The sequence below is a fragment of the Cetorhinus maximus genome, chromosome 14 (genome assembly GCF_964194155.1).
Source record: "Cetorhinus maximus chromosome 14, sCetMax3.hap1.1, whole genome shotgun sequence".
In the NCBI taxonomy this organism is placed as follows: domain Eukaryota; kingdom Metazoa; phylum Chordata; class Chondrichthyes; order Lamniformes; family Cetorhinidae; genus Cetorhinus; species Cetorhinus maximus.
This window is the reverse complement of record NC_135892.1, coordinates 76,586,504-76,611,694: the sequence shown is the minus strand read 5'-3', so window position 1 is coordinate 76,611,694 and position 25,191 is coordinate 76,586,504. Positions and strand designations below refer to the sequence as shown.

Genomic DNA, 25,191 nt, shown 5'->3' with positions numbered 1-25,191 from the left:
TTTTTGAGCAATGTTGACTTTTTAAAAAAAGTATAGCTTTAATTTTATATTAGTATTCTGATGCCATCTTATGTTAAACAATACTAAAACATTTGTAATGCTTTATGTAACAAAGGGCAAAGAAGATATGTGCGAAAGTAAGACTGTCTATTGTCACATGGTTGTGTTATAAAAGTAAATTGAAAATAAAATGACAGCATTCACAATAGAAAATGTAATATCTTGGGAAATACATTCAATTAATTGCTCACCATACCAATATACCTTTGAACTTTTTGTTAAAAATGGGAACCATCTTTATTAATATAAATGAAACCTATTGAGTAGAATCAAAAGATTTTTGAATTTTGTTTCAATTTTATGTGCATGTTCACTAACAGAAGTAGTAATTGAAGCAAAAGCATAGGTGCATTTCAGGGGAAGCTGGGTGAACACATGAGGGGGACAAAGTAATAGAACGTTATGTTCATAGAGGTTCGATGAAGAGGAATGGGAGAGGTGCATGAGGACCATAAAAAGGGACCAGTTAGGCCAAATGGCCTGTTTCTGTGCTGTATAGTTTCTGTGCTGTATATTCTATGTAATGCTATGTAATAATTGGAAATACATGCAGGTTAAACTTTTTTTTATATGGTTGCTACAAATTAAGTGCTTCCTCATGTTGCCCTTTTTAAAATGTTATCTATATATATATGTTAGGCTGAAGTTAGCAGCGATGAAATGAAGGAACCATTTCTAGACATAGAGGACACCTGGTCATCTGTGGAGGGTCAAACTTCAATAGTGGATCTGGCTCTAGAACAAAGACATGTCCATTACCCGTTGGTTCAGCACCACTATATTTTGTCCGTCATTATGTACGGAATAATGCTATTTGGGATGAAATCTGTCAAAGTATTCAGTCTATTTGACAGTAAGGTATGTTTTTTTTTGAAAACTTGTATTGACTTTTTTTGTCTAAAATGTCGTATGTTGAAAGGCAATAGAGTGTCTTTATTAGCAACAAAAAGTCTTTCGGATAAACTTGTTTAACTATTATTTGGTATCTGCTCTGCTTCTTAAAATGCAAAATTAAAAATAGTTGTCCTCACAGCACACATTATACCTTTAAATGCTTTTATTTCCCTGTTCAGGCACTATACATGTGTATTTTTGAATATTACTGTTATGTAGCCTGTTATTCAGTGCCATTTTGAAATGTATGACTAAAGCAGAGCTGCTATAAAGGACAATTTTGTGGTTTAATTCTTGTACAATGTGTGCCATTCATAACTGGAAGTTGAAAATTCTGTCCTGAACAAAAAAGAAGTTTCATACTTTGTGCTGCGTATTTATTTCCAGGGCAAAAATGCATTTTTCAAGGAGCTAACATCAATCCAGTTGCTGCCAAGTGGTGATATGGATCCTAACATAGTCTCACTAAGACAGCAGGTAATAAAATCATTGAGTGAATTGTTGCTCATTAAAACAATAATTTTGAATTGTTTTTTGCCCTGTTAATGGCATTAAGAGAACAAACCTTTTGTATTAGAGTTTGGAAATTCTCATTTGCACCTGTGCCTAGTAGAAATAGTCAAGTAACAAAGTGTGCTGTGACAGTTTTTCTCATCCTTCTTTATACTGGCCTGAAATTCCATTGATTGTAACACTCACTTGACCCAACAACTAAAATACTTTCATTTTTGAGTTTTACTCGATGGTAAATTGGCATCAGTCTTACATTTTTTTAAGTTAAAATTTCAACTTGTAATTGCTTAGCATTTCTGGCATCTGAGTTAACATTCAGCCCATATTGTATGAAGTTAGTCTGAGCATCTTGATCCACAGCACAAAAGCTTTCACTTATGCGGTACTGATTTGGCAGTGTTATGCAGACAGGCCACATTGGTGCTAAAACGCCAAGGTTTCAATCTACAGCTGATTTTGTAGTGGCTGGCGCAAGATGCTTGAAAGCGTAAAGTATTTCAGAACTGGTGCCTTTCTTGAGCGTACAAAATCCAGGAAAAAAAAAGTACCTGCATTTGTATAGCACTTTATCATGTCTTCCAGATACAATTAATTGTTTTGTAATGCAGTGATTTATGAATGTTTTCTTCCAGTTCCTAATGAAATTAGTCAGTGTTTCAGTGAAAGAACTAATAGCTCCTCCAAATACCGAGTCTGCTTCTGAACAGCAACCTCATCGAGAGCAAAATGAAGACTGGCCATCAGTGGCAGTGGAGCTGTCTCAGAACCTCCAAGTGAATGAGGATGTTATCCGTCGACATTATGTATGTGAGCTGTATAATTATGGAATTGACCAGATTGGTGAAGAGGTAACATATACGCATCTTTCAGTCATTTGTTTAAAATATATAATTAAAATAATAGATTACCCGAGGCATTTTGTTGGTTGTATAAAGCAGATAGATTGGATGGATCAGAATGCATAGGTTAGTGCAACCACTAAGTAAAAAATAATTGCTTTTAAATACTGCCTTTCACATCCTAAGGACATCCCAAAGTTCTTTGCAGCCAGTGAACTATTTTTGAATTGTCGTTGTTGAGGCAAATGTAGCAGCCAGTTTATATACACGAGCAGTAATAGCAGACAGTAGCCAAACTGATGCTAGATACCTTGATAAGACAAGTTATACTTTAGTCACCCTTTTGCTGAAATCAGAGTTGCCATCTGTGATATTGAGAATGGAGTCTTTCAGAGTATTTGTAGAGCTGATTAAATTGCAGCTCTTTAATTACCTGCTGATGGTCACCAACAGACAACAAAGATCAGAAAAAGAGCTTGTATTGCCCTTCAACTCCTCTGAATATCACAAAATACTTCATGACTAATGAATCACTTTTGAAGTATAGTCACTATTATAGAACTATAGAAAAGTTACAGCAAAGAAGGAGGCCATTTGGCCCATTTTGTCCATGCCAGCCCAAGGACACCCAGGTGCCCTTTCTAATCCCACTTCCCTGCACCTGGCCCATAGCCCTGCAGCTTACAGCACTTAAGGTGCAGATCCAGGTACTTTTTAAAAGAGTTTAGAGTTTCCACCTCTACCACCAACTTGGGCAGCGAATTCCAGACTCCCACTACCCTCTGCGTAAAAAAAGTTCTTCCTCATGTCCCCCCTACACCTTCTGCCACTTATCTTGAATCTATGTCCCCTGGTTCTAAAATTCTCCACCAAGGGAAACAATTTTATCCTGTCCACTCTATCTATTCCCCTCATAATTTTGTACACCTCAATCAACTCACCTCTCAGCCTTCTTTGTTCTAAGGAAAATAACCCTAACCTATCCAATCTCTCCTCATAGCTACACTTTTCTAACCCTGGCAACATTCTCGTAAACCTCCTCTGCACTCTCTCCAGAGCTATTACGTCCTTCCTGTAATGTAGTGACCAGATCTGCACACAATACTCCAGTTGTGGCCTCACCAGTGTTTTATACAATTCCAACATTATATCCTTACTTTTATATTCTATACCTCTGCCAATGAAGGAGAGCATTCCATATGCCTTCTTTACAACCTTGTCTACTTGAACTGCTGCCTTCAGGGACCTGTGTACTTGTACACCAAGATCTCTCACTTCATCTACCCCTCTTAACATATTCCCATTTATTGTGTAATCCCTGTAACTGTTTGACCTCCCTAAATGTATGATCTCACACTTCTCTATGTTAAAATCCATCTGCCACTTTACCGCCCACTCCACCAACCCATCTATATCGTTTTGGAGATTATGGCTATCCTCTACACTATCCACTACTCGGCCAATCTTTGTGTCATCTGCAAATTTCCCAATCGTGCCCCCCCACGTTCACGTCCAAATCGTTAATATATAACACAAACAGCAAGGGTCCCAACACTGAGCCCTGTGGAACACCACTTGAGACAACTTTTCATTCGCAAGGGCATCCATCGACCATTACCCTTTGTTTCCTGTTACAAAGCCAACCTTTTAACCAGTTTGCCACATTACCCTGAATCCCATGGGTTTTTACTTTCCTGATCAATCTGCCATGTGGGACCTTGTCAAATGCCTTGCTAAAATCGATGTACACAACATCCACTGCACTGCCTTCATCAACCCTTCTTGTCACTTCCTCAAAGAATGCAATCAAATTTGTGAGGCAAGACCTTCCTTTAACAAATCCATGCTGACCATCCCTGACTAGTCCATGCCTTTCCACATCCTATCTCTCGGGATTGATTCTACTAATTTGCTCACCACCGATATAAGACTAACTGGCCTTTAATTGTTTGGCATTTCCTTTGATCCCTTTTTAAACAATGGAACTACGTTTGCATTTCTCTAGTCCTCCGGTACCTCTCCTGTATCTAGTGAAGATTGGAAAATCATCCTCAGAGCATCTGCTATCTCCTCCCTGACTTCCTTCAGCAGCCTCGGAAACAATCCATCTGGCCCTGGTGACTTATCAACTTTCAAGGATTTCAACCCTTCGAGTACTTCCTCTCTTTTTATGACTATCCCATCCAATATCTCGCAGTGTTCCTCCTGGACTACTATATCTACATTCTCCCTTTCCTTTGTAAACACGGAGACAAAATATTCATTCAAAACCCTTCCCACAGCCTCTGCATCTACACACAAGTTTCCGTCTTCATCTCTGATAGGTCCCACTTTTTCCTTAACTAACCTTTTAGCATTAATGTATTGGTAAAACATTTTTAGGTTATCTTTAACTTTACTTGCTACATCTTTTTTCATGTCCTCTCTTTGATTTCCTTATTTCCTTTTTTACTTCGTCCCTGCACTTCCTATATTCGCCTAGACTATCTGCAGTGCTTAGTTCTTTGTGCCTATCGTATGCTTTCTGTTTCTGTTTGATCTTCCGCTGTATTCCTCTAGACAACAAGGGGGGTCTAGATTTGGCAGTACCGCTCTTATTTTTGTAGGGGACATGTCTACTTTGTACAATTAGGATCTCGCTTTTTAGTGCTTCCCACTGGTTTTCCACTGTTTTATCCTCCAGCAGTGCTGTCCAGTCCGCCTCAGCCAAGTCCCTTCTCATTTCTGCAAAATTTGCCTTCCCCAGTTCAAGACTTTTACTCCTGCCTTATCTCTGTCCTTTTCCATGGTAATGCTAAATCTAACTGAATTGTGATCACTGTCCCTGATATGGTCGCCAACTGTCACTTCACCCACTTGCCCTTCTTCGTTCCCCAAGACTAGGTCTAGAATTACATCTCCTCTCGTTGGATTTGTCACTAATTGGTTGAAAAAATTTTCCTGGACACACTGCTTGAATTTTTCTCCCTCAGTGCCCCTTATATTATTTGAATTCCAGTTGATATTAGGATAGTTGAAGTCTCCTACTATTATTGCCCTCCTGTTCTTACAGGCAGAAATTTGCCTACGTATTTGTTCTTCTTTCTCCCTTTCACTATTTGGGGGTCTGTAGTATACTCCCAGTAGTGTGTAGGCAAAGGTGGCAGACAATTGATGCACAGCAAGCTCCCACAAAGAGAAATTATGAGTTTATCTCTGATGGTGTTTATTGAGGAAAAATGTTGACTAGGCACAACAGAACTCCGTGCTCCTCTTCAGAAAGTACCATGGGGTCTTTTATGTTCATCTAAACGAGCAGATAGAGCCCTGATGTTGAACTCTGAACAAAAAAATAACTGTACCTCCAATAGTGTAGCACTCCCTCAGGAATGCACTGAAGTATCAGCCTAGATTAGTTACTCTAGTCCTGGAGTAGAACGTAACTTGCATCCTTCTGACACAGAAGTAATAGTGCTACCAATGAACAAAGCTAATTTCTATATATCAGAGACAGTGCACCATGTGGGTTCTCCTACACCTTTTTACTTTTGAGTAGTGGGATGATTGCATACTTATAATTATCCATCTAGTAAGTTCTGGGGTATGCACCTTGCATATTTACCTGACAAGAAGCAATTTTGATCAGGGTTGTATTCTGAATGTTTCACTTTAATGTATATTCTTGGGTATAAGATTAGCAACTTGGGTCCCTGTTGGGGAGAGCAAGGGGTGTTGTTATGTATGTTAGCCATTGTGATAGATAGTGCTGTAGTTCACTCTAAGAAATGTATCGATCTATTCCAAGTAGGGTCCTACTCTCTGCTCTCTTGAGTCAGAAGATTGAGAGTTCAAGACCCAATACAGACTTAAGTACAAAAATCTAGGCTGATGCTTCAGTGCAGTGCAGATGGAATGATGCACTGTCTGCACTGCACTGTCTATTCTCTAAGGTGGTGAAAGATCTCATGGCACTATTTTGAAGAGGAGCAGGGGAGTTATCCTTGATGTCCTGGTTAATATTTCTCCTTCATTCAACATCACAAAAAACAGATTATCTGGTCATTGTCACATTGCTGTTTGTGAGATCTTGCTGTTTCCTATGTTACAACACTGTCTACGTTTCAAAAGTACTTCATTAGCAGTAAAGCGCTTTGGGATACTGAGGTTGCGAATGAGTTACAAAAATGCCCATTGTCTTCAGCAACGCTTTCCTCTCTCTGACTCCGGTCCCCCCATTGCTCTCTATGTAGAGACGGTAACTTGTACAACAACCAGAATGCATTAAATTTAATTTCCTGCTCAGGGAACATTGGCATCACATTGATTATGTTGGGACTGGCTAATAGCTGGCTGGCTTGCATGGGGGTTACCTTATAGATTAAACTCCTTTTAAAGGCAGTTAATTAGCCTCTTAATCTGGAAAATTTGTAATCAAGTTTGGAATATTATAAATTACTTGTAATAAAGTTGGTATAGTGGACAAAATGTAAGGTTTTACCCTTGGCTGCATTAGTTACGTTTTTAATGAATGCTGCCCATGTAATGCTGGAATAATTTGGGGAAACTTATTTTTGATGAATATTGTCTAATTAACACTTTTTAATTTGATCCTAAAGGAACAAGATTTCAGTCATTCTGTATAGCTTGATTTTCATTTGTCATCCATGCAGGCCCTTCTCCAGGTGCATGATCAAGAGGTCCTGGCATCCCAATTGCTTGTGCTGACAGGACAGAGACTTGCATATGCTTTACTTCATACTCAAACTAAGGAAGGCATGGAGCTGCTGGCCAGACTTCCACCAATGTTGTGTACGTGGCTTAAGGCCATGGTGAGTATTAATGTTAACTTTTTTGATAAAATATATTATGCTAAAAGAACAAATACATTGTTAAAAAACTCAATTATGCTGTGCATGAAAGGCTTTGAAATCATGACCTTTTGGTAAGCTTTCTTTCGTCAGAACTAGACTATTCTTATCCTGTAGTCTATGTATTGAACAAGATAGCATTCAAAGCTGTTTAATCACACTGGAATTATCCTACGAAAGAATGAGGGGAAACTCCAGCAAATATAAGTAACTATACCTTATTGCTGAATGTTTTAAAAATACTTGCATTTATATTTTAAAACATTAGATAACTTGAGGCAATGTAGCAACAAGCACAACAGTGTCACTTCTGTGCTTTTAAGAAAACCTCATGGAGAACCATGAATTGGTCTGCATGGGTTTTGGCTAATGGACTGTAATACAGTAATTTAGGAGCTTTGAGCTTTTCACTTAAATTTTATTTTGTTTCTTGAATTGAAAAATTACAGCAGAGTCAAGCTAATTGTCATCAGTGGGTCACTTGGGAGAACTGAATGTTGATTTGGTGCTTCTCAGCAATGAAGCATGTGATTTAATCATATGGATATATGAGAAACAAGGCATTGGTGTGAATCAAACATATTGGATTTAACTTAAAGAACTTGCATGGAAAATGATGAAAAGGGAGGTTTAAAGACTTGTTCTGAGCTGACTATTTTCATAAAGTCATCTCAGTAGCAGATATGTGGCAAGAAAACCATCATGTTTTAGCCTCAGAATTGAACTCCCAAGTAATCTGCCTATAGAATTTTTGTTTGCCCAATGTGGGATGTACCCAGCTTAGTTGGAGATTGCCAGAGCCTAGGTGTGAACCAAGTGCATTCACGGATAGACGCAGAATAAACCAATGAAAATAGTGTGTCTTACTGGTCCAAAGCATACTAGTGAACTTGTTGCTGCTTGTCAGCAGGAAGTGTAGTTTACCCATTGGGATATTGGCTGCAGGTTATTTTAAGCCTATTGGAAAGAATTAAGCCGTCATTGACAGATCTACCTCTTCAGATTGCCTGGTCCCATTAATATGCCCTGGTGTCCTGCAAAACTGCCTGGTTCGGATACCTGACTTCTGAGTCTGCAACAGACTGTGTATATATTTTTGGTTTAAAGAGAAAACTGGGAATATTGCAAGGAAAAGAAATGTTTAAGTTCCCAACAGTAGATGCTATCTTTAAATTCAGAAAGTTAGCTGCAGTCCATTAAACTGAAGTGCTGATATGATTGGTTATTTCCCAAAACTAATTTATTAATTCATTGCAATAATGGCAGTACAAACAGGTACTTTAATATCTGTGGAAAATAATTTAAGGTTTAATATTAAAACATGGGTTCATCTTAAAACATCTTGAATATTCTCAATCTTACTGGACCACTTTTTATATTAAATTGATAACTTTTATAGAGCAATATTCATGTTTTGACAAGATAGTTCTGCAGTGCTTTATACTGGATTAGCAAATGTGCATGGGAATTACAGAATTGGAGGAGGGCCTATAAAAGAGCGTAATGTGCAGCAGCATTTTAGCTGTTAAAAATGTGCCATAGTATCATGACCTGATAGCTAATGCAAAAATATTTAAATAAAATACTTATTTCAATTCCCTGTCTCTTATGTGGAATTTGCTGTTTCATTTCCTAATGTGCCCAAATGGAATGTGAAGCAAAGCTCAGTCTGTGAAGCAATCATTACAGGAGGCAGACATTCAAAACACCAAGTCTATGCCAGCTCTCTGTAGAGCAGTCTAGTTAGTCCCATTCTCCTGCTCTATCCCCAGACCCCTGCAAGTTTATTTCCCTCAGTGTCAAATCTTGAGATTTTGTTCCACATTTCTGAAATTTTGTATTAATGTTTGACATGATATAACGAGGCATGCCAGGCAGATGACCAAACACTAAATCATCAAACCTAACCCAGGTAGCCAAGAGCTGCAGCAAATTTATAATCCAAAGATGACACTACCAGTGGTTTACTGGGTTAAAGTACCCTCAGCTGTTAACACACTACACCATCTCCACGCCCACTGAATAAGTATCTTACTGCTGGATCACTGTCTGCCATCCTAGGTGTCAATAAGTGACCATGAAGGTAAGCAGTAATAGTTTTGAAGCTCTTAAGATGCCATATTTGTAAGGTGGTCATCACATCATCCTTGCCTTATATTGTGCGTTATATTGTCTTTTATTAATCACGTTTTGTACAATTCTAGGATCCTCAGGATCTTCAGAACACAGATGTGCCAATTGTAGCAACAGCTAGACTGGTGAGCAAACTGATAGAACTCTTACCTGAAAACCATGGGCAGTACAGCCTTGTGCTGCATCTGTTAGAAGCAGTTGAAGCCATATCCTCCTTGTGACAAGAGTTGGCCAATTTTTATTTACATGGGTCTCCAGATTTGACCAAATGTGAAGAGCTTGGATTTTGATGTAAATGAGCCATTTTCCGTTGCAAATAATCATGTTCTTAAATGGGTTATTGTTATAGATGGTTACAGAGTTCTGTTAAGACTCTTTAGTTTCTGTTCTATTATGTGTGATATTCTAATGCCCAAATACAGTTTGCATGTCCATGTTTACAAAAAGTGAGCTTTGCTTCAGCTATATCATTTTACTGCTAAAAGATGGCATCAGTCTCAGAAGAAACTATATTGTGTTGCTGTAGCTATGCAGATTAGATGTCAGCTGAAGCAAGTCTGTATCTCAAGGTATTATGTAGTGAGTGAGTTGCATAGTGTGGGCCATACATTTATGATTTCTAATCCCACTGTTGGTGCTGAAAAAGGATGGAGAAATTTTGCAATATATTTTTTTCCAGCAGTAAATAACCCAGACTATTTAACAAAGCCTTATGTCACAAGTTCTGTCACACAAAAACAAAAGGAAAAAATTGTTTATTTTGTTAATGTAAAGACAAACGTTTTTATTCCCTCAATTTTTTTGCATTTGTATAAGTAACAAAATGAACAGTGATCAGACACCAATAATGTGTGTACAGTCAGATACATTTCCACACTAATCAGTGGGCATAAACCAACTGTAATATTGTAAATTATTGCTCATTAACCAAATAAAAACTCTTCAATCCATGCTGAGTTGCTCTTTGTATAAATAATTGAAATGCAATGCCTGTACATGACAAGTGAAATATTTGATGGCAACTGAGTTGTTGGTTTATTTAAAATAAACACTAAACATTGCTGTGAAACTGTTGTTGGTCGAGGTCGAACTGAACAGAAAATGTAGTGAATACATGGCCTATAAACTAGAGCAAATAAAAACTGCAGCACTAAGCAAGATGTAATGCCTGACTTTGCAGTTAGTATGCACAAGTGCAGATAAAATGATCTCCAATTGACCAGTTGCTTAAAAAAAAATTAGACCGGAGCTTGTTAAAGGGGTAATCCTATCGGATTAGGAGTCTCAGGATTACCTACCTTCTCTCAAAGATTTTTTGTAGCTAAGGGAGTCACAAAAAAAAAACCACTGACAGCATATTTTTTTCATGAAAATGACTTAGGGGAGAACTGGAAAAGATAAATCCACTGGGCTGTTAGTGCTCCATCCTGTTGTGGAGACTGCCTTGCCTTGGGACTTTATTTCCAAATCTGTAACCAACACCATCATAGAAGCTAGAATTGGCAGTCAGCAACAGACCTATTGGTCATGGTGTTTCCAGGAAGTTGCTTTTTGACAGGATGCTGTAAACAATTTTTCTTTTAATTTCTAGCAATAGTTAGAAATAATTCCTCTCTCAAGATATGATCACTTTCAGGAGGCACGGCATTTCTAGTTCAACAGTGAATTAATTCTCAAGTCACAAACAGAACATACTAAATGCCATTTACTCTGCTGGAGAGCAGAGTGGACAATTCCGGCTGAATTGTTTGAGGTCTGTTGTCTGAAATTTCACTTAGTTTTTCACCAAATTAACCAGTAGTGAGAAAGCTGCTTTGTGATGGTGAAAGGGAATGTCAAATATTAAGATTGAGGGGATGGAAGGATTTCATTATGACCAGCTTAAATTGGGTAGGTTCCCTCTGGAAAAGAGAAGGTTGAGCAGTATCATTGCTGTGTTCATGATTTTAAAGAAACTGGACAATAAATAATTATGGTCAGTAATTTCACCTTATCCAAACGGAAGGGCACCACCTGCATTAGAAATGGGGTAAATTCAAAACTGATCTATAGAAATATAATTTCAGTGACTGCCAAGTTTATGGAACAGTTTCCCTTGGAGACTGGATGCAGGTAGTGTTGATTAATTACAATGAAAATTAGATTTCTTACAGAAAATATTTTGGGATACAGTAGAGTGATCCCAAAGCTTTCCACCACCAAGTGGTTTTCTCACCTCTTATCTAAGTCTGTTGTAGGCTAATTGTTCAAATCAATTGCCAAGATTAGTCAACAACTTCATTACCAGGATGGTGGAAAGCAAGCTAGATGGATCTTGCTTTTTTTTTTGTCTAACTTAACTCTGTATAAGAATCTCTTCAGAAACCACACTAACTACTTGTACAACTTATTTAGAAAGCATTCTTGGAATGCAACCCTACCCCACACACAATTAGTACAAGAACCATAGTTGCTTGCATACAGAACCCAGAAATATCTGATAGCTGGGGTCAGTCCAATCTATAATAGTGGTCAGGCTCTGACCCAAATAGCAAACTTTGTACAATTGTACACTAAATGTTACATTTCCCTAGTCTGCTATTGCTGTTTAATTAAAGTTCACTTTGAATTTTATTTCTATGTGAAGGACAAAAATGTTTCTGAAAACCTTTGTGTATAAAAATGTTTATTACACAAATCTCACAATTCCTTATTAACCTGTGCTATAACAAGCAACATATGCATTGGAACCCCATTAAGTTTCATTAGATGGCTCCTCAGTGTACAATCAATCACTTGTGACTTCTGACATGATTGTATGATAGCATATATAATGTGGGAGCATTTGCTATTCAAAAGTGTAGAAACTTTCACCTCATCTAATACAGACAGGGAAAACTAGAAATTAACTTAATGGTTGGGCTAACAATTATCTTTGAATTGTTCTTCCCTTTACACTTTTACAGCTACTATTGTACAATCAAAATTTAATTCCAGATTTTAAGGCAGAAAATACAAAAACATAAGACATGTCATACGCAGACATGCAGAATGACCATACCCCATAACCTCCAACTGGAAATCGTAGTTTTGACAGAACCCTATCAAAATCTGAACTATTTAGCAAGGAGAACAGAAGACCTCTGAGGAGGGAGTGTGAAGATGAAATATATATCACTTGCTGATCGGGGTGAAAGCTAGTTTTACATTGTATATTTGTCCATTTGTCCTTGTTTTCTTAAGTGATCACATTAATCATTATCTGTTGACAAATTAAACACTCCACTTTCCAGCAACGGCTTCCAAGCAACGAGGGCAGAGTGTTAGTGCTGACTCTGATGTGTATTTCTTACATCGAGGACACCTTTCTTTGTTAGCTGATTGAACAATTATTTTGTATGATGATTCTTCAATAATATCGCCTCCTGTCAAGCAATTAGGAATAATTACATTAACATGTAAACGTAAAAAAACATTCTTGCATATAAACATTAATTCTTATAATCTTTACAGAACACTCTGTCCTATGGGGAAAAGACGCGTTTGTATCATTCAAGGCTAAGCAGTCATGATCTTCCACCTTCAGTTCTTTTCCTGCTATTGCCAATTATTATTTCTTCTTCATTATAACAATTTTGTGTCCTCCTCATTGCTGCTTTCAGCAGCAGGGGAGTATAATCATATGATTTTGTGACTAATACAAACTTTAGTTGCACTAAATTCAATTAAAGTCAGACCAATAGGGGATTTGCAAGTTAACAGAAGAATTGTGAAATTAGTTTTAAAAATCAGTTGTTTTGTTCAGGACAGTTTTTTTCTCCCTATTACTTTTTAAAAAAATAATGAATGCTCTTTACATCTCCGAAGCAATTTACTTTGAGATTATGATCCTAACCATAATTAGCAAAACAGCATCATTAGCATACAGTTAGAATTGTTTCTCCAGACTCTCGATTCTGTCAGGCAGAGAACTCTCTTTGTTTGATGTCTCCAGTGAGGTTACAAGTCTACTCCTCTTAACCAAATTAGTTTTAATTCAAATGATCTGATATTGAATTTTCTTTTTCTAACTCCAAACTCCCATTGTTTACTTAACTGATTGCATAATTCATTCTTCATGCAAAAAACAGTAGTGTACTTGTTTAAAAGAAATCACAAATTTCTACCATAATAAATGAAACAAAATATTTTGAGTTGCAACTATTAAATATTTAAGACAGCAGGTAGCTACTGATCCAAACTTCAATGTCAGAGTACTATAACTTTAAATATTAGTCTTGGTGTGTTAGTATCATGATTATAGCTAATATCTTAGCACTTTTCTTGAGCACAAAGTAATTGAAGTTAATAAAACCAAATTATGAAATATGAACCCCAGCCCAGAATAAGCAGTTTCAAAATTGATCCAAATATTAGTCTGCTAGTTGAAAGAGAAAACATTTATTCTACTGTGAATAGCAGTTTCAATTCTTTTTCCAATTTATACTTCTAACAAGTTTGAGTATAAACAAAATTGAAGGGGAATTTAAGGTTCAAAAATGCTGGTCCATTAGCTTTATACAGTTACTTTCCTGTAGTTTACCTTCTAAATTGATTACAAATTTTCCTTCAATAAATTCTGTGTCTGTAGACAGGTCACGAGGAACACCAGTAAGTAACGTCGTATGTGATGCCATCATTAGCTCATTCAGTTGTGAAGAACTGGATATTTGCTCACTTTGCAGGTGCTTGAGACAAAAAAAAACAGGAAATCAAGTCATTTATACAGTAAATTGGATCCAAAACCTTGGAATTTGTGTACAACAAAATAGCCATATGGATCGCTCAAAATATGCTATTGAACTGAAGAGATTAGAAACTTTGCTTGCTGGTTGATGGGATGTACCAAAATCCATGACTGATGCAATTTGGTCTTATTATGCCTGTGAGCATTTATAAAGGATTAAAATGGATTTGTTCTGGGCTTCTAAACTGCAGGATGTTGGCCATAGCTGTATTGTCTGAGAGTTAAGGTAGCTTTAATGAAGATTTAGCTCTTTGATGGACTGGGTGGAAGGGGAAATTAAGGACTGGTGTAGGACAAAGATATCATGATGTCTGCCAGGAAACCAGGCACATCTGCGTGCATGAACCCTGCCTGTAGTCACACACCAACTGCATAAAGTTGGAAGCCCTTTCCAGAACATAAAGAGGAGCAGGAGAAAACCAGACAGCCTATTTGAGCTTGGGCTTCAACTCCACTTTTCCACCTGTTCCCCATATCCCTCGATTCCCTGAGACCAAAAATCTGTCTATCTCAGCCCTAAATATATTGAATGATGGAGTATCCACAACATTCTGGGGCTACAGAATTACAAAGATTCACAACTCTTTGAGTGAAGAAATTTCTCATCTCAGTCCTAAATGATTGGCCCTTTATCCTGAAACCGTGTCCTGTTGTTCTAGATTAGCCAACCAGGGGAAGCAACATCTCAGTGTCTATCTTGTCAAGTCTCTTCTTCATAATCTTGAATGTTTCAATGCAATCACTTCTCATTCTTCTCAACTCCAGAGAATATAGACCCAATTTACTTAGCCTCTCATCATAGGACAACCCTCTCATGCCAGGGACCAATCTGGTGAACCTTCACTATACTGCCTCCAATGCAAGTATGTCCTTCCTTAAATATGGAGACAAAATTGTACAATATTCCAGGTGTGGTCTCACCAAAGCCCAGTACAATTGTAGCAAGACTTATTTTTGTACTCCAATCCCCTTGCAATAAAGGTCAACAAACCATTTTCTTTCCTAATTTCTTGCTGTACCTGCATGCTAATCTTTTGTGTTCCTTGTACGAATACACCCAAGACTCTCTGAATATGAACATTTACAAGTTTCACACCTTATAAAAATATTCTGCTTTTCTATTCTTACCAAAATGAATAATTCAAATTTCCCCACCTTATACTACATTTGCCACCTTGTTGCTCACTCAGTCTACATCTCTTTGCAGCCTCTTTCTGTCCTCACCGCTTGCATTCCCACTTAGCTTTATGATCATCAGCAAACTTAGATACATTACTCTTTGAATCTTTGTCTATGTCATTAATATAGATTGCAAACATCCGAGGCCCCAGCACTTGCGGCGCTCCACTAGTCACAACCTGCCAATTTGAAAATGCCCTGTTTATGCTCACTCACTGCTTCCTGTCCATTAACCAATCCTTCATCCATGCTAATATATCACCACCCCCCAACTCCATGAGCCCTTGTGTAGATTTTGTGGGACCTTATTGATTGCCTTTTGGAAATCCAAGTATAATACATCTGTAGTTCCCCTTTATCTATCCTATTAGTTACATCTAGAAAAATTCTAATAAATTTTCAAACAGGATTTCCCTTTCGTAAAACTATGTTGACTTGTTTTAATCATACTATGCTTTTAAGAACATCGTTACGACTTCCTTAATAGATTCTAGCACTTTCCTGATGACTTCCTGATTAGGTTAACATGCCTGTAGTACCCTGTTGTCTCTCTCCTTTCTTGAATAGTGGTGTTATATTTGCTAACTGCCAATCTGCTGAATCCAGAATCTAGGGAATTTTGGAAAATCATAGCCTGCACATCCACTATCTCTGCAGCTATTTCCTTTAGAACCTTAGAATGTAGGCCATCGGGTCCTGAGTATTTGTCAGAATTTAGTCTCTTGAGTTTCTCCAGTACTCTGCTGATATTAATTACCTTAATTTCCTCACCCTTCTATGTAACTTGTGTCTTCTACTGTGAACAGACACAAAATACTTGTTGAATGCCTCTGCCATTTCCTCATTCCCCATAATAATTTTTCCTGTCTCTGCTTCTAAGGGACCAACATTTACTTTCGCAAGTATATAAAAAGGAAGAGAGGAGCTAAAGTTCTTACAATCTATTTTTATATTCCTGCCTAACTTACTCTCATATTCTATTTTTTCCCCTTTTTAATCAACTTTGTGTTGGCCCTTTGTTGGTTTCTAAAACATTCCCAATCCTCAGACTTACTGCTATTATTTGCAGAATTATAAGCCTCTTACTATCTTTAACAACCTTAGTCAGCCAAGGGTGTATCTTCCTCACTGAGTTTTTGTTTTTCAATGGAAATGTATTTTGTTGAATATTTTAAATTGTTCCTTTAAATGTTTCCCACTGCCATACCTTTTAGTCTATTTATGCAGCTCTCCCCTCATACCTATGTAATTAGCTTTAAGTTTAAGATTCTTTGTGATTGGAATATGTTGTTTTCAAACTTAATGTGGAATTCAACTGAATTAAGATCTCTACTTGGCAGTGGGATCTTTTACTATGATATTACTAATTAATCCTGTCTCATTGCACAATACTAGATTTAAAATAGCTTTATCCCTAGTTGGTTTCACAACATATTGCTCCAAGAAACTGTCACAAGAGCAATCTACAAACTCATCTTCCAGATCACTTTTGACAATTTGATTGATATGAATACTTATCCCCCACATTTATTACATTGACATTACAAGCTCCATTAATTTCTTTTTTTAATGCCTATAAACTAGCATCCCACCAGCATTTTCTGACCCTTGCTATTTTAAGCTCCAACCATACTGATTCTATTTCCTGATTTTCTGAGCCAAGATCCTTTCTCACTGATATCCTTTTGTCATCCTTTATTATCAGGCTTGCTACTCCTTTTCCATTCTGTCTGTCCCTTAGAAATGTTGTGTACCCTGGAATATTTATTTACCAACCTTGGTCACCTTGTAACCATGTCTCTGTAATGGCGATTAGATCTAAACCATTAATGAAAACACATGATCTTCATGCGTGGTCTTCATAGAATCATAGAATAATGTGTACACAATTAATAATTCCCAAGGCCTGTGGGAAACCAGCAATTCTGACCATGCACAGCACTTTCTTGTTCGGCTGCCTCCATAGGAAAGGTGATAAAATGATTCAATTTATCGATGCAGACAGCAAATTGACTTATGTTACCTAGCTAGCCTCCAACAGGTGACAATAACCCCGAGGTATAGAAATTTCAGGCCACAGTGATCTTTACAGCCTCAGATAACAATGAGCGTGCCCTGATGTTGGACTGCAGCCACCAGACACACTGCTCCTCACTGAATTGTTCATTTGGGTGTGAAAGATCTGTGATGTACCACCCCATCCTTTGCACACTTTCCAGTAATTGCAGGTCTCTACTGTTTTCCTTGCTGCTGCTCTACCTCCTACAGCCATACAAATCAAGGGCAGCATACCAGTTTGAACATATTATAAAAATGGCATTTCTTTACCTGGTTTTAGATTCAGTGTGAAGTCTATATATGGTGTTGCACAAGGCATCACAGTTATGTGGACAGGGCGGATGGTCTTTTCCTGTCCATCACCATGCATATATTCATACATGCACTGGCCCAGGTGGCCTAAAAGTCACCCAAACCAAACGTTTGCAGGAAATCAGGCACAGGAGAGCCTGATCTGAAATTTGACTTGCTAATGCTCATTTTTTTCAACCATTACATGGATCCAATAATGTCCGATTTTTCTTAGAATAATAATAGTTACAAAATGCTTAAAAAAAATAAATTTATAGAAATTATCACAAGATTTCTGCCGAAGTTGGCTGGAATTACCTCCATCAACTCAAGCAACAAACTAGGCTCGATGATAATGGTTACATCATACTCAGTTGAGTTTTTTCCAGGTATAGAGCTCAAGAAACTGTCTCTTATTGCACAAGCACCCTCAATAGCCTCCACTATGCCAGGCTTCTTCCAAACAGAACTGGCCTTTATCCAGCCAGTGCGAAACACACTCTGAGGCTCTGAAAGATAACCAAGAAACATATGAGGCTTGTTGTCTATTCTTGATTTAGATATGCACTCAATGTATTTTGAGTTACAACATTTTTATATTACTAAATATTACTAATATATTACTATATTACTTGTTATTTAAACAAGCATTGGAAAAAAGCTACCTTCTTTGTTTACTCTGTGCTGGAATACTTCCTCTGCAAGATGAGGCAGGATTGGGGCTACAGAACGTGTGATTACATCTAATGCTTCATCTAAAACTGTCTGACATGAAAGACGCTTGGGGTGTTTCTCATCTTCACAATATAATCTGTAAATTTTAATACAACATTGTTTAGACAGGTATACTCTAATATCACCAACAGACTATAAAAATCCACATCAGCTCCATTGCTAACTCCCATTAATGGAGAAGTCCATGCTAACCTACAGCAGACCTTAGGTGCCAGCCAAGTTTGGCCTGAAGAATGACAGGTAACAATCATGCCACTTAAACACTAGATAGTAAACAATGGAAAGAGCAGTCACCTTCTCTGACCTTTAACAGGACCACTGTTATGAAGCTGCCCTATCATCTTGGAGATCAGCACTGACGAGAGACTGAACTAGGCCAGCCATATCAGTACCATAGTTACAAGAACAGGGCAGAGATTGGTACTCTGCAATGAGTGGCTCACTTCCTGGTCCCTTAAAGCCTCTCCACCATTTAGAAGGCTCAAGTCGGAGTGATGGAATACTCAGCAATAAGAAACTCATCATTATCCAGGAGAGATGGCTGGTGCCCCCCTGACATTGGATTGATTATGCACCAGCTCCACCACTGGTGCACTGTGGTAGCAATACATATGATCTATAAGATGTACTGCAGCAATTTAACAGCAAAACTCTCACCTACAACCTACACCACCAAAAAGGACAAGAGAAAATAATGTGGGAAAACCATCACATACCCAGAGATGGACATACATACCCGGAGATGGACATACATCACCACTCACTCGTGGTAATATCCTGGAATTCCAACTTAGAAGCACCACTGCACAAGGACTGCAGCAGTTCATGGAGAAGGCCCATCACTGCCTTCTTAGAGCAACTGAAGGTAGTCAGTAAATATGGATTTTGTAGTGTTGCCTACACTAAATTTTTTTTAAAGATGTAAACTATTCATTACAGTTCTGGTTTTGAGGTAATACCATTGAGTGGATTGTTTTAATTGTTTGGCCTGATTTGGAAGTCCATTTAAAGTACTTACTAAACAATAATCTTTTGGTTTGCAAATAAACTCTAAACATTGCAGTTATGAATATTATACTAACCGATCTTTGATGATGCTGAAGTAAAAGTTAGAGAGTTCTCTGTTAATAAATGCCAACACAAGGCGAATAACTTTTCCAAAATCATACTCTTTATAAGCCTCTGTAACCTGAATAAAATTAAAAGAAAACAAATCTTGTCAGTGAATGTTTGTTGCAAAATGTACACATTTCAGCTACCTAAAAATATTAATAGAAACAGAAAGCTGAAGTATAACCTATATTAAATTCTGCCACTGATTAACACTTTTTGACTCGTGAGCTGTTCCTTTCTGTTCAGGTAGTTTTGCTAATTTACTTTTATAGATCAGAATCACAAACGGACCAACAAAAAGCCCTAAAACTTTAAACTGCGTTAAACTTTAAACTGCATTAAGCATTCAGAATCTAACCCAATTATGTTCTCTCTCCCTGGCGCATGCCAGCAATTTTCATGCAGGTAAAAATGATTTGAGAAAGAAATATTAGTTAGGGCAAGACAGTGAGCTAGCAGACTGCCCTCCTAACTGCTATCAAATCCTGATATATTTCAAACCACACATGGAATGTTAGAATCACAGCTGGGTAAATTTGCTGCCTGGTTTCCCCATCTCCATTGGGGTGACCCTCAGAGTACAGAGATTTAACAATTAAAACAATTTTAATCAATGAACTGGGAATGGTAGTATTGTGGTCATCTTACTGGACTGGTAATTCATTGGTCTGGACTACTGAACTGGAGACACAAATTCAAATCCGCCACAGCAGGTAGGGAATTTAAGTTTGTTATATACATCTGGAATGCAAAGCTAGTACCAGTAATGATGATCATGTTTACTAATGTAACAGAAGGAAATCTATTGTCCTTAGATCTGACCTAAATGTAACCCACAATAAAGTGGCTGATACATAAAGGCCCTCTGAAATGATCTAGCAAGCCACTCAGTTGTATCCGATACACCATGAGAAACTATAAGAAGAATAAAACCAAACGGACCATCTGGCATTAACCTAAGCATTTGGTTCAGACATAAAGTAACACAACATCCAGTTGACTTTGCAAAATCCTCCTCACTAACATCTAGAGACCTGTATCATGATTAATCAAGCAACAGCCTAACGTTGTCAGCCATAGCTCAGCTGGTAGTACTCTTGTCTCTTGCTTCACAAAGTTCCAGGTTCAAGTCGGACTCCAGGACCTGATCATAAAAATCAAGGATGACACTCATGCAATACTGAGGGAGTACTGCATTCTTGGAGATACTGTCTTCTGGGTGAGATGTTAAACCAAAGCCCCTTCTGCCCACTTAGGTGGCCATAAAAGCTCCCATGGCACTATTTCAAAGGAAAGGGGAAAGAGAAGGTTGGACGGGTTAGGCTTGTAGCCACTGGAAATTAGAAGAGTAAGAGGCGACGATTGAAACCTTTAAGATTCTGAGGGTTTTTGACAGGGGTGGATGTGGGTCAAAATCCTAGAATTCCTTCCCTAACAGCACTGCAGGAAATTCTTCACCACCTATACTGCAGCGGTCCACCACCACCTTCTCAATAGGGATGTGCAATAAATGCTGGCCTTGCCAGAGATTCCCACATCACATGAATGAATAAAAAGCACAGTCAACAGTTTTAACTTCTTCACACACACATATGACGTTCCAAAAGCCTGAATTAATTCAGGTGCCATTACAATGCAATTACAAATAAGCATAATAATTGTATTTTATTTTTAAAATGTTTAATATATTCCTAATTATTTTCAATGGTTCACTGCATTTTTTGCTTACATCAATGGAGAAGTTAATCATTTAAAACATTCCAGAGTAGGTATAGTTGTGTTTTAGGAACTCGTAACTTTTGTATCCAATGCCTGATGGATATTTTGGTGTTATTACCTTGGCACTGTAATCTTGAAGGAGATGAAGCATGTACTGATCCACCATTAGCATTTGTTCACTTGGAACTGCATCAGTTTTAGGGTCAAAATTACAAAGGTTCCCCAACATAAAGCGTAATGTATTGCGTAACTGAAAAAACAGAACAGATAAATTAATGATATAAATTAACAGTCTTCTGAGGCAACAAGGCAGGTAGTTTTTAACCACAAACTTTAAGTGTGTCAGTGTGATTGAAGGGTGACAGGTTTCTAGTTATTCTAAATGAAGTATGTTAGACACTTCTGAAGAAGTCACTGCAAACTTTAGAATTATGACCAGTAACAATAAAATTTTCCTGGTTCACTTTATAAATGAAACTCTTTACTGGTGCAATGCTCAAACAATTTCTGCATAATGTACTATACTAATTTTATAACAACCTGTCGAATGGGACAACTAAGATCTGATTTATCTAATTCCCAGCTACTTCCCTCTTCAAAATTTTAAAATCAATCCAATTTTGTGCCTTTACTAACAATGCATTTGTATTAAGGCTATAAGACTATATTTTCAAAATCAATGTTTAACAACAGTAAGTGCACCTCGTCACGGGATATGAAAAGCTTTGGGATGTCCTAAAGATGTGAAAGGGGCTAAATAAATGCTGGGAAGCAGCGAGTTAAAATAGTGTACTTTTACATCATCACCAGATGAGCTGTCTTCCCTGGCACACTGTTAATCCCAGTTCCTAATAGGTAATGCAACAGTTGCACTCTTCAAATACTTATTTAATATGAGAAAGTTCAGTAATCTCACTGGGTTACAATGGAATAGCAAAAAGTGCCTCTCTTCGGCACTGCAATAGGATACTATATTCTCACACAGCCTATGGTTTATGTATGTGAACTGTTTAAATAACCGAAGAGTCAACGTTTTGGGTGCAGACCATTCTTCAAAGCTTGCAGTCCATACTAGAGAAGTTAACTTGTTTGTGCTCTCTATGGATGCTGCCAGACATCCCCAAAATTTTCTGTTTTTATTTCAGATTTTCAATATCTAGTGTTTTAAAAAACCTATTTGAATTCTGCTCTAACACTTTTAACCTCCTCAACCACAAACCAAAATTTAGAAATAATTTGTATGAATTTGACGGAAACAGGTAAATTTAATGCTGGTTTGGAATAAAGCTCAACTCGAAAAAGATGGATCAGATTTTTTTTAGTTCATTAAGAAACTTCCTTCCTCTCTCCACCTAACCATTAGGTAGGTTTGCTAATTCACAACAAATGATATAATCACTGTCATTTGAGCCAGCATATGTGACAGCTGATAGCTCCCCAGCGTTATCTGATCCCACTACCCTATTCTTTTGCTTGCTTGTACCCTTTCAAATTTTCATTTCATTGTTTATGTAATGTTGTGATTAACACAGCTTTATTAGCCACTTGTGTGAAGCATTCCATATTTTAATAATCCTATGTGATATTTTTATTTACGCTCTTGATGGTTTTTCATTCTAATCCTGAATTTATTCCCTTTTGCTACTAATTCATTAGGCAGTGGAGATGAAAATTTATTTCTCAAATCCTTATCATCAGCTTATTTTTGCTTCTTTTTTGAAAATATCATAAATGTAATTTTCTTGTTAATTTAACAAAGCAGTTTTTCCTTAGTCTACATAAGCCTAAGTATTATTTTGTTTGCAAACTGTTTTGATTTTTTTTTCTGAGGGTATTTACCCTCCAAGGAAAGGTATGCCACCTTCAAATTTCTCTGTTGTTTTAAGTTCCTCTGATGCCAATAAAATAGATTTTTAAAAATTTTTTTGGGCTGAGGAGGTAGTTGCAGTTTGATGTCAAAGATCACAATCCATTCAACAGCTTCAGCTGATGCAGTGTGAATGGTTGTGATGCCACCAGGAATGGATCTCTCAGGGCGATGGTCTGACTTACATGGCCAAGGTCACAATTTCAGCTGTTCCTCATGTTCCACTTGTGGAGCAAGTGGCCACATCTTCCCTGGCCAGTTCTCAAGCAGTTAAGGATTGTCCATATTTTCCAGAGAAGTTGAAAGCTGGGACTTCACTATTCAGTTAGTTACCAGGTTGCGGTTGGTGATGTTTTGCAGTCAACCAGGAAGTGCGCCATCAAGAAGTGAGGCTGTTGTCAATTTGTAGGGTGTGGAGTGTGTTCCAGCAGGGAATACAGGATTTCAGACAAGTGTATGATTTGTTTTTTTTTAGGTCCTGTGTCAATGGGAGTGCTTCAGTGTCAGCTGGTGGTGTTCTTTGAGGAGGATGTTCTCCCTGCCGACATCAGGAAGTTCAATATGTGCTAGTACAGGAAGCCATCTGAGCTGTGTTGGTCTCAATGCTCCAGAAATAATACTTGTGACTTCCCAGAGGTGGATATCTACCATGTTTGTGTAGCGGCTCCTGAGCCAGGTCAAGCAGCAGTACTCTGCTGTTGGGTAGACCAGGGCAAGTGAAGCAGTGTGTAGTGTGTAGTCTCCGCTGCCCAGGGTGGTACCAATCAGGATTCCATATAAGATTCACTCTCGTCTTCATCTTGGCTCCGATGTTCTGGAGATGTTCCAGTAGATCAATGTATGGTCAAGAGTGACGCTAAGGCATTTTGGCATTGGGTCATGGGCCATGGGAGAGTGGTCAGCCACTGAACTGGACATGAAGTTCCTCACTGGCCTTCGAGTTGCTCAGGTGAAAGGCTGAAACAACAGTCTTGGCAGTGTTTGCTCAGAGTCTCCATTTTCTGAAGTAGGCTTCCAGAGAACATGGAGCTTCACTGAGTGGTTTCTCAATGTCCTGGAAAACCAGGACCAAATCATCATCATGTGAAAAGCCGTGATTTTGTGGGAGGTCAGTCACTGGTATATATGTTAAAAGATCCGGTGCAAGCACTGATCCCTGTGGGAGCCTAGTGTTGGTTATGTGTGGGCAGCTGATTTGTTTTCCAAGATGCACATGGATTGTCGGTTACTGATCATGGATTTGATTAGTTGTAGAGTTTTCAAACAGCAGACGGTGTATCTTTGTGCATCACATTGTGTCTCAGACACAGGATAAGTCAAGAAAGGTGCTTCCTGTCTTCAGGCCTTTCTGGAAACCAACCTCAATACACAAGGTCAGTGCAGGACTTGCCCAAAAGAAATTGCGGCCTGTGTGAGAACCTGATGTTGAGGAGGGTGTGGTATTGCTGCTTCCAGGGTGGGATTCAGGCTATGTAGCAGGTGGTGCTCCAGGACCTTGTACGTTATTGAGAGCTGGGTGATGAAGCAGTAGCTGTGTGGGTGGTCAAGTGGCTTCCCTGACTTGGCAATTGCCACTTTTTTCGATTGGCACCAGATGTTTGGAATGGTGCCTAAGCTGTGAATGTTGGTAAGCTTTGTTAGCTACTTCCCTCCCTGTGATCCAATGTTTTTCAAGAATTCTGTAATCCCATCAACTCCTGCTGCTTTGCCTGACTTGGTTACTGAAAGGGTGCTGTCCACTTCCTTGGGTGTTTAAGGACTTGAGAAGTCTGGTGCAGTTTTGAGAGACTGCATCAGGGCTGTTTTTACCTTCCGCTTCCCTGCTGGCTGATATATTGGAGTTAAAGGTGGCAGAATAGGTAGAGAGAGCTGTTTCTAAAGCATGCAGTATTCTAAGCTTCATTAATGGGGCAGAGTGTACAAGAGTAGGGAGATTATGATGAACTTATATAAGACACTGGTTAGACCCCAGCTGGAGTAGTGTGTATAGCTCTGGGAGCCACACTATAGGAAGGATGTGAATGCATTCGAGAGTGTGCAGAAGAGGTTTACGAGAATGGTTCCAGGGAAGAGACACTTCAGTTATGAGGAAAGATTGGAGAAGTTGGGACTGTTTTCTTTGGAGAGGAGAAGGTTAACAGGGGACTTGATAGAAGTCTTCAAAATCATGCGGAGTCT

At 38.2% G+C, this 25,191-nt stretch overlaps 2 protein-coding genes across 2 annotated transcripts in view; one reads left to right on the top strand and one right to left on the bottom strand.

Moving 5' to 3' along the window:
* The window catches only part of rab3gap2 (RAB3 GTPase activating protein subunit 2 (non-catalytic)), a 112,322-nt gene extending 102,086 nt beyond the window's left edge, over window positions 1-10,236 (top strand). The window contains exons 31-35 of the mRNA XM_078557097.1: window positions 700-918; window positions 1,342-1,431; window positions 2,100-2,315; window positions 6,956-7,114; window positions 9,358-10,236. Coding sequence (XP_078413223.1) covers window positions 700-918; window positions 1,342-1,431; window positions 2,100-2,315; window positions 6,956-7,114; window positions 9,358-9,507 — 834 coding nt within the window. The 3' untranslated portion in view covers window positions 9,508-10,236. The remainder of the gene's footprint in view (window positions 1-699; window positions 919-1,341; window positions 1,432-2,099; window positions 2,316-6,955; window positions 7,115-9,357) is intronic.
* Window positions 10,025-25,191, bottom strand: part of iars2 (isoleucyl-tRNA synthetase 2, mitochondrial) — a 108,140-nt gene continuing 92,973 nt past the window's right edge. Inside the window, exons 18-23 of the mRNA XM_078557098.1 lie at window positions 21,265-21,396; window positions 19,397-19,503; window positions 18,245-18,390; window positions 17,898-18,088; window positions 13,848-13,992; window positions 10,025-12,690 (exon numbers count right to left, since the gene is read on the bottom strand). Of these exons, the coding sequence (XP_078413224.1) occupies window positions 12,539-12,690; window positions 13,848-13,992; window positions 17,898-18,088; window positions 18,245-18,390; window positions 19,397-19,503; window positions 21,265-21,396 (873 nt within the window). The 3' untranslated portion in view covers window positions 10,025-12,538. The remainder of the gene's footprint in view (window positions 12,691-13,847; window positions 13,993-17,897; window positions 18,089-18,244; window positions 18,391-19,396; window positions 19,504-21,264; window positions 21,397-25,191) is intronic.